The sequence below is a fragment of the Onychostoma macrolepis genome, chromosome 25, assembly GCF_012432095.1.
Source record: "Onychostoma macrolepis isolate SWU-2019 chromosome 25, ASM1243209v1, whole genome shotgun sequence".
NCBI classification, from domain to species: Eukaryota; Metazoa; Chordata; class Actinopteri; order Cypriniformes; family Cyprinidae; genus Onychostoma; species Onychostoma macrolepis.
Window position 1 is genome coordinate 25,079,639 of NC_081179.1, and position 10,408 is coordinate 25,090,046.

General features: G+C 34.8%; 1 pseudogene and 3 gene segments (V, D, J or C); 2 read left to right on the plus strand and 2 right to left on the minus strand.

The window, feature by feature from the left end:
- LOC131534753 (Ig kappa chain V-III region MOPC 63-like) overlaps positions 1-10,408 on the minus strand; it is a 274,184-nt gene that overhangs the window by 262,230 nt on the left and 1,546 nt on the right.
- Positions 1-10,408, minus strand: part of LOC131534752 (Ig kappa chain V-III region MOPC 63-like) — a 105,023-nt gene that overhangs the window by 87,046 nt on the left and 7,569 nt on the right.
- LOC131534751 (immunoglobulin kappa light chain-like) overlaps positions 1,548-10,408 on the plus strand; it is a 13,898-nt pseudogene continuing 5,037 nt past the window's right edge.
- On the plus strand, positions 5,448-5,955 carry LOC131534779 (immunoglobulin kappa variable 1D-33-like). The segment is given in 2 exon segments: positions 5,448-5,527; positions 5,636-5,955. Coding segments are annotated over 2 exon segments (369 nt in total).

Sequence of the window (10,408 nt, forward strand, 5' to 3'; positions counted from 1 at the left end):
GACCCTTGATATTTTAGTGTTAATGTTGTACTGGTTGCTTTAATTGTGTGTTCATATAGGACACACTTAGCTTAACTAGTAAAGCCAAAAAAAAAAAAAAAAAAACAGAGTTGATGGCAGGTGATCTTCTGACCACATTTAAAGTCCGATTTCTGATTGGAGAAATGTTATAGCTTCAGATTCAGCAGTATTGCAAATATCAGGAAATTTGAATAATGTGCAAATCATTTTGTGCACAAAAAGCAGCTGAGTTTTCTGATTATTTTTTTTCATGCTTGCTGTTTTTGTTGTGACTTTTTAGTTGCTTGTGTTGTGATGTTCAGATCTGAATAGTTTTTGACTGTCACCATTGTTGAGATTCATATATTGATTTCACCACAGTGATACAATCAAATAAAATGGTTGTACAAAAATCTCTATTTTATTTGAGTGAATACAAACTCCAGCAGAGAGAAAAACAACACTTCAACACACTGATAGTAGAAACACCTCAGCTGTTAACACAGTTAGCGTGCTTTTTAAAAATTAAGAACAAGTCACTTTCACACAAATTCTTTTCAACATATTTGGTACTTTATTTTCATAATCTGTTGAAGAGTTTAATCATCTAATTTTCGATAGACTTGATTCAGTCTGACTTTATTGTAACATATATTTCTCATTCATATTCTTGTTGTGTGCAGACTAACAATTTTTTAAGGGAATATATTTGACGAGCTGTGACCTCTGAGGTGACCTTTGACCTCTATTATCATGATGATGTTGTGGAGTTTCTCATAATGATGCTTCTTTTCTTCATCTTGAGTCATCATCACGATTCACAGAAAAACATGCAGCTTCAGTCAAATTAATGAGTAATTCTGAACTTTAGATTTATGCTTTTCAGTTTAGTCTCATTTGACACAATTATGAATCCTTATTATGTTTTTACAAGTAGGAAAAAAGGCCACATGAAAATATTTACCATATAGCAAATATCAAAGTTAATTAAACATTAAAAAGACCACAATGAGCATGAAATCAACCCCCACACACACACACGTAGGTTGTACTAAATACAGGAAGAAAAAACAAAAAAAAGTAGTACATGATTTTAGTAATAACAAAACTAATCATCTACACTCATCATATGAAAAATCCAGTCATTTCAGTGACCAAAAATGTAATGCATAATGTTGGTCCCTCATTAAGGTAGATACTTTCAATTAATAGATACATTAATCATGACTAGAAAAGGTGAACACATTATTTCTTCAGCAGCACTTGAAACTGAAAATATTGCATCCACACTGACAGATGTTAATATAAAGACTAGTGTCACATAATCCAGACAAACAACGAACAAAACAAAACATTTTATAATTAATCAATATGTCATTATCAATAAATTGTTTAAAAACACTACTCTGAAAATAAAACATTATATATAAAGAGAGTTTATTAGTTTGGTAGCAGCTCAAGCTGTTGTAAACCTGCCCCTTCTTTGCATCGTCAGCACATGCTTCAGTGCTCTGAGAGTGTTTATAGTGCTGTGAGTTTAACACTTCATGACTGAGAGCAGAACACAACACAATCTTCATCATCACACAAGACAAAACAACTACAATGAACAACATCATCATCCTCATCTGGACATTGCTGTGCTGTATACAAGGTACAGTACATGAGACTTTGGATAAAGCGGTATAATTAATGAAGTTGGCCAACATATACTGTATATTATAATATGGAATCAAATGTTTGAATTTGCCTTGATGAACATACATGAAACTTATATATTTCTCGCTCAGGCTCCAGCGGACAGATCACAGTTACTCAAACTCCCGCAGTTCAAACAACTGAACTAGGAAAGACTGTTGTGATGAGATGCACCGCCAGCACTCCTTTATCAGGCTGCAGCCCACCATGTCTGTCCTGGTACTTACAGAAACCTGGAGAAGCTCCTAAACTCCTCATATATAGAATAGACAAACTGCAGTCAGGAACTCCATCTAGATTCAGTGGCAGTGGATCTGACAGTGATTACGCTCTGACCATCAGTGGAGTCCAGACTGAAGATACAGGAGATTATTACTGTCAGAGCAGACACTACATCAACAGTGAATATGTGTTCACACAGTGATAAAGAGTCGTACAAAAACCTCCGTCAGTCAGAGTCACAGTGACTGCACTGATACAGCTGAGAGATACTGCAGCTGCTGATGGAGGATGACACAAGTAGCAAGCTTTAATTTTAATTAATATTCTAGGTGGATTTTAATTGTATACTCAACTATACGGTAGATATAATTTTGAAGAATGTGACATGCGGTTAAAGTTTGGTTACTGATCATTTATCTTAAAAGCTACACTCAAAAAAATTATTCAGTCTAAATTTACATGTTATGTAATTCAATTGCATAACAATTTTCCATCCATTTAGATTACATAGTTTTAACATAAACACATCAATAAACTTCATGTGATTCATATCCATCAGTCATATGTGAATTTATGTAATAATTTATGTAATAATTCACAGCAAAGTCCCCACACTGCTCAGTGTTCATGTGTTTCCACACTACAGAGTGTTCAAGTAGCATTGAAGCAGTGTTGAGTTAAGAAGATAATTATGTGATGATTGATCATTAATGATGAACACCTGCTGTTATCAAGAAGAATCACCGAAGGAAAGAGAAACACGAGAACTACAACTGACTTCAGCCACAGCCGAAGAATCAACTGAAATAAAAGAAGACATTAAATCCTTTAATATTTGATTAAACAACTCCACAAACAGCTTTGTCAGCTTCTCATTACTAACCAGGGCTGCGTTTCCCAAAAGCATTGGTTTCAATGGGTCTGCGATGTACTTAAGCTTACGATGCTTTTGGGAAACGCAGCCTTTTGCTGGGCTCTTGACCCTTGATGTTTTGATGTTAATATTATACTGGTTGCTTTAACTATGTGTTCATATGAAATACACTCAGCTCAACTAGCAAAGTCGAAAGAAGAGTTGTGGGCAGAGAATCCACCGATCTCATTTCAAGTTCGATTTCTGATTATATGGATGTTGTATTGAATTTTTTTTTTTTATATATATAGTTTTGGATTTAGCAGTATTGCAAATATCAGGAAATTTGAATAATGCACAAATCATTTTGTGCACAAAAAGCAGCTGAATTTTCAGATTTTTTTTTTTATGCTTGCTGTTTTTGTTGTGACTTTTTAGTAGCTTGTGTTGTGATGTTCAGATCTGAATAGTAAAAGTATTTCAGTATGTTTGAATCGCAGTTCTGTTCATAACGTATATTAAAAGAAGAAAAAAAAATAAATTAAAAAACAGGAGAGTTTCAAAGTTGCTTATTGAAACACCAGCGTGCAAACTTTTTTCCTACCTGATGCTGAGCTAATAACATGGTTGTCAGCATTAAAAGGTATAACTGCTGCTTTTTGCAGTGCAAATTTTGTTTGTGATTAAAATAACTGTTTTCATCAGTTATTTTACCTACAGATCGCTGCATTTCTTACAGATTTCTGCTAATTTGAAATTGGATACAGATGAAGTAGCACTGTAAGATTACATTTGTTTGATGCATTATTGAGAGAATAAGTGTTGTAATACTTGTTTAAATCATATGCTTTCACCTGAAAATATTCAGTATCTAGAAGGACAAACACATTCCTTGAAGTATAACTTCCGGCTCACGTCATCATAGCTTTCACTTTCTTTCTGATTTGAGTGATCCTTCTCTATCAAACTAGCTAAATATGTTTAACATGTGAATTCTTGCTAAATATACAGTTATATTACGGGTCGTTGGCATGAATTGTACTCGTGACGGAGCGGTGGTGGAGCGCTCTTGGAGCGAGTGAAAACCACGAGGCTCCGACTTTTAAAGAATCCGCTCCTCCCTCCATTTAATATCACACCGCGCTCCGCTCACATACTAGTCTGCTCAGAATTGTGGTGTAAAACAAGTAATATTTCACAGTGATGCTGTGTCTGACTTCAGGTGAATGCTTCAAAACAGTGAATCATTTTGCAATTTTTTTTTTCTCCCATCACTACCAGGTACTTTTCACCAACTGTTTTTCAAATACTATATATTACAGATATATTTCATTATTGGACACAGCATGAGTGAAGAAGCAGTCGGGTTTAAATAGGCCATATTAATTAGGCTGATGAGAAACACCTGAAAACAATCAGAGTTCAGGTGCTTCTGGTGGAGTTGAGAAGAGACGGAGGCCGTTTCTCAAACGGAAGGATGCATACGTCATCAAGCCTGGTTTATTTCAGTTAACTGAGCATTATATTTGAGAGTCATAAGCATATTACAACAATTTACAGTCAACTAAGAATAATGGTCAAATTTATAAGTGTTAATATTCTAAAATTAGATCTTTCTTTATGACGTATGCAGCCTGCAAATGCGACCTCCGAAGGATGCACCTTTCCATTTGAGAAACGGCCAGAGGGTGTGATATCACTGTCAACAGTTGATTCAAACATTCAGGAGGTCAGTATGACTGCTGAGAGTCTCAGTGTGAACAAACCTCTCAAATCTCTCTATTAGTCCGACTCTACTGACTCATTTCAGAGAATAAAGAGTCAAACAGTCAAACTCATATTTGAGTGATTCTGTTCCTCTCAGAATCTGAAAACACATAAAAGAACAATCAAGACAGACTGTAGATATCAAAGACAAGAAGACTTAATACTTATTTTAAAGCATATCAGCGTTGAATAAAAGCACACATGCAGTTGTGTCTGATGTTGTTGTGAAAAGCAGAACAGATGACAGATGAGAGAGAGTAAAGTGTGGAGAATGAGTCTCTCGTGTGCTGTTGGTCTCTCGTAGAGTGTCTAAATTGGACTATCAAAGTAAAGTGTTACCAAATATATTTGATGATCTGTGACCTCTAAGGTGACCTTTGACCTCTTTTGTTCTTCATTTGCAGCTCAGTTCTCATGGATCACAAAAAAATGCAGATGAATCAAACATTTCTCGAGCACACTAATCAATCTTTAGTAAAATTGTCTTTCATTAAATTCTTTTGGAGGTTGCTCGCAGCTCATCACACGGTTAGAAAATCTGCCGTTCTGTGTCGGAGCAAGAGCACCGATCCAACGGCAACAACGACATACAAACTGTGTGTATAGTAACTTATACAGTTGGTGAGTGCACTGTGTGACTGCATTGTTCAAGAAGTTCAGTAAACTCTTGGAAAATGATGGCTCATTCCGCTCATATTTCCACATCACCATTAAAACAAAACCAACATTTTTGGCATAACATTAGTCACAATGTAAAATCAAAATACTACAATATGAGTTTGTTAGCAGCTCAAGCTGTAAATCCTGCCCACTTCTTTGCATCGTCAGCACACGCTTCAGTGCTCTGAGAGTGTTTATAGTGCTGTGAGTTTAACACTTCATGACTGAGAGCAGAACACAACACAATCTTCATCATCACACAAGACAAAACAACTACAATGAACAACATCATCATCCTCATCTGGACACTCACACTGTTTGCTCGAGGTTTGTGGAGTAAAATTGAAAAAAAAAAAAAAATTTTTTTTGTTCTTTGAAGTGAAAAATATTAATAATTTACAGTTTTCATAATGTTACTCTTATTCTTTGTTTCAGAGTGTAGAGGACAGATCACTGTAACTCAGATCCCATCAATAACAGCAGCTCAAGGACAAGAAGTCAGAATAAACTGTAAAACCAGCACCAGTGTATGTAATAATAATTACTTACACTGGTACTTACAGAAACCTGGAGAAGCTCCTAAACTCCTCATATATGAGACATCAAACCGTTACACAGGAACTCCATCTAGATTCAGTGGCAGTGGATCTGGAAGTGATTTCACTCTCACCATCAGTGGAGTCCAGACTGAAGATACAGGAGATTATTACTGTCAGAGTTACCACTGTTCTGGTAGTGCTGTGTTCACACAGTGATAAAGAGTCGTACAAAACCTCCGTCAGTCAGAGTCACAGTGACTGCACTGATACAGCTGAGAGATACTGCAGCTGCTGATGGATGTGAATCATCTCAATCACTCTTGTCTGTAGATCATTATATTACAATATATTACACATCGATCTGATAATGAATTAAATATGTACTGGTTAGGTTAATCGCTGCGATGGCTGAACAAAAAAGACTTGATCCTCAACATCTCAAAAAGTAATCCACTGTCCACAGCATTTCAGTCAAAAACTGAATTAACCTTTATTATATTTTAAAATAAAATACTGTAACACTTTCAAGGACCAATTCTCACTATTAATTAGCATGCATGTTACTATTGGCTCTTCATTGGTACTTATAAAGCACATTTTAATGCTTTATTCTGCATGACCATATATTACATCCTTGTATCCTACCCCATAACTATTAATAATCAGCAGATTAAGAGTTTATTCAGGCAAATGTCATATTTAATAGTTGGTTAATTGTGAGAATTGGACCTTAAAATAAAGTTTTCTCTGGCTTGTACAAAGTGGTCTCTGACGTGTGTTGTGGTTAGTTTAATCACTATAGAGGCTGAACAAAATAAAGTATTGATGCCGAACATCCCAAAATATCATCCAATGTCCACAGAGTTGCAGTGAAAAACTGAATTAACCATTTATTCTGTTGTCATGTGCTGATATAACACTTTTTAAATAATTATATTTGATGACCTTTGACCTCTTTTGTTCTTCATTTGCAGCTCAATCCTCATGGATCACAAAAAATGCAGATGAATCAAACATTTCTCGTGCACACTAATCAATCTTTAGTAAAATTGTCTTTCATTCACTACTGTGTAAGTATACTATAGCTATACACTGTGTTATTAGGCAAGTTGATATTCTGGTCATATTTTTTTGCCAATAACAGCAACACACATACATGCGTGATTAAAACTAATAAAAGATTCTCTTTACATCAGTAACTACACAGTTACTGCCTTTAAATAAAGCAACATGCAGCATAACATCAGTGTCTCTCTGTCCGTCCTTGACTTAAACACAGGCTCTACTCTCCAGCACAATGGTGACCCACAAAACACAACAGGAAGTTGACTGTTAGGTTTTACAGTATTTTGCTGTTTATTTTCTTGATTTTACGGTGAAATACCGGCAGCTGTGGTTGCCAGTAATCTACTGTTTTTTAAATAATATTTAATAAGAAACAATCTTGTATATCTGATATAAACTAGGATGATATGATAATATAACGTAAATGTCTCGAATGAAGACGCAATATTTTATTAAATCAACCAAATTCGTAGAAATATTGACTTATGCGAACAAAGAGGAGCTAACGAGACAAAGCGTAAGGTCTGACAATTACAATTAGGTGGGAAAATGAGATAAGGATGGTGAAACCACGGTACACAAATTCAAACAGAAAGAGCGAACAAAGTCATGGAAACTTAAAAAAACGGTTCTGGTTTCAAAGCGTAACGCTATGAAAAACATTGCGGTTTATATCTCACAACAATCTTATGTTTTTCTTGCGAACAAGGCGTTAAAAGTATCTCGCTGTTAAATGCACAGTGTTTTTGTTTACACCTTCAGTTCATGACAATTTCTAATAGATTTATTTTAATTTAATAATGTACAAATCAGCCAAGAACTCACATTCACATCTCCTGTAAAATGTTAATGTGTTAATTGTATTATTATTCTCAATCTTAAATGATTCCGAGTGTTACATGGATATTTTAGGATACAAATTTTTCAAAGATCCTTGTGCCACATTCTATACTCACACACATTACCCAAACATTTTGTTAAATATTTTATTAAATCATGGAAATCCACATAAATATTGATAAATATGATGAACACGAACAAATCATAGAAAGAAAAAACACAACAATTCTCATACAGCTAAGTCTCAAGCAAAATTTTTTCGGTCTGGTTTCAGAGTCAGCCTACTGCAGTGAAAAACTTTGTGATTTATACAGTACGTGTCTTCAAGTAATGAGGTGTTAAACCTGTGAAACTGTATCAAACAATATTCAACATAAACTAGAATCCAAAACTGTGAGCTTGTTTTACGTTCTGTAGATTATCTCAGTTTGAAATCTCAGTTCACTTGTATTTTCAGGCTAACAGCTGAAATGCGGGCTTAAGCTAAACCTATTTTTCAGTCCTTTAGGTTTGGTGAAATGTATGTTATAAAATTCAACAACAGGCATGACAACTTTGTAAACACTTAACAACTAATATTTAAGCTAAATACATGATATTTAGAAGGGAAAAAAAAATATATATATATATACTACAATATTTCAAGGGACTGTGATGTTGAATACAGTAACTTCATGCCGCATTGTTTTAATAAAAGTGGATCAGTTATAAAGACAATCATGACGACACACAGCTGCTGTTGTGCGTGTTTCTCCAGGATCAAACCTTTTGGTCAGATAAATACCTAAAACGTGTGTCTGTGTGCTGGTGCAGTCCATCTAAAATGGTCAAAAACATGCACCTTTCAATGAATTAACTACATGACATCTGTGATTTATTTATTAAAGTCATGTTTAGAGACGCATACAAAGAAAATAGTGTTTCCACACTGTCTTCAACTTGTAATGTGCAACTTCTAGTTCTAAATGAAATAGATGTACATGTAACAGAGAAACTGTAAGATCTGTGTGTCTCGTGGCCGCTTCGAAGACGGACCAGAAAAAGCTCTGCAGTACATCACAATCTCGGTTTAAACAATCTCTTGTAGAAGGACTATGCTTTTATTTTCTTATAATGTATTTGTTCATATTTTCCTGCAAACACTCGCGACATGATTGACCAGATTCTGAGAATAGTCTTCCTCTAAAAACAATGAAAAAGTATAGCGTGCACTCAAAAAAATGATTCGGTCTAAATTGACATTTTATGTAATTCAATTGCATTACAATTTTCCATCCATTTAGATTACATAGTTTTAACATAAACAAATCAATAAACTTAATGCGATTCATATGCATCAGTCATACATGAATGAAACAGGTAAGATTTATGTAATAATTCACAGCAAAGTCCCCACACTGCTCAGTGTTCATGTGTTTCCACACTACAGAGTGTTCAAGTAGAATTGAAGCAGTGCTGAAGTTAAGAAGATAATTATGTGATGATTGATCATTAATGATGAACAGCTGCTGTTATCAAGAAGAATCACCGAAGGAAAGAGAAACACAAGAACTACAACTGACTTCAGCCACAGCTGAAGATGAAATCAACTGAAAAAAAAGACATTAAATCTCTCAAGATCTGATTAAACAGCATCAGATTGACCAGATTGACTTTATTTCTGTCAGACTTCTAGAGAAGCTCTTATTGAGAATTAACAGAGGTTTAGATGCTTTATTGTTTTGTTTGAAATCACCATCAAAGAGACCAGTGTTTCCTTTTGTTGGGCTCTGGGCTCTTGACCCCTTGACACTTTGGTGTTGCTATTACACTGGTTGCTTTAATTGTGTGTTTATATAAAACACACTTAGTTTAGCCAGTGAAACTAAGAAAAAAGAAAAAATAGAGTTGGGGGCAGATGGTCTACCGATCTAGTTTCAAGTCCAATGTCTTACGAATATGTGTGGATTTGTTTCATAGCTTCAGATCTAGTAGCATTGTAAAAGATAATTTGAATAATTTACAAATCACTTTGTGCACAAAAAGTTTTCATCTGCAGCAATACGAAGACCACAGACATCAAGAATCAGCGTATGAATCTCAACAATGGTGACAGTCAAGAAAATGCTTTATGTTGCAATGCATGCTGGGTACCAGCATAGTACAAGACTCTCCCATGTATCCCAGCATGCATTGCAGCATGAATAAACAATGCAGCTGAATTGTCTGATTATTTTCTTTTATTCTTACTATTTTATTTTACGTTTGCTGTTTTAGTTGTGACTTTTAGTAGCTTGTTTTGTGATGTTCAGAGTTTTATCTGAATATTTTGTTGACTGTCACCATTGTTGAGATTCATACACTGATTCTTGATGTCTGTGGTCTTTGAATTGCTACAGATGAAAACATTGTGTGCACAAAGTGATTTTTAAATTATTCAAATGATCTGATATTTACAGTACTGCAAGATCTAAAGCTACAAAAAAAACAAAAACTGAAGCGGTATGACATCTATATAATCAGATATTGGACTTGAAATGAGATCAGTGGATCATCTACCCACAACTCTTTTTTCCTTGGCTTTGCTGGCTAAGCTAAGTGTGTCTTATAGAAACACAGTTAAAGCAAGGGTCAAGAGTCCAACAAAAGGAAACACTGGTCTCTTTGATGGTGATTTCAAACAAAACAATAAAGCATCTAAACCTCTGTTAATTCTCAATAAGAGCTTCTCTAGAAGTCTGACAGAAATAAAGTCAATCTGGTCAATCTGATGCTGTTTAATCAG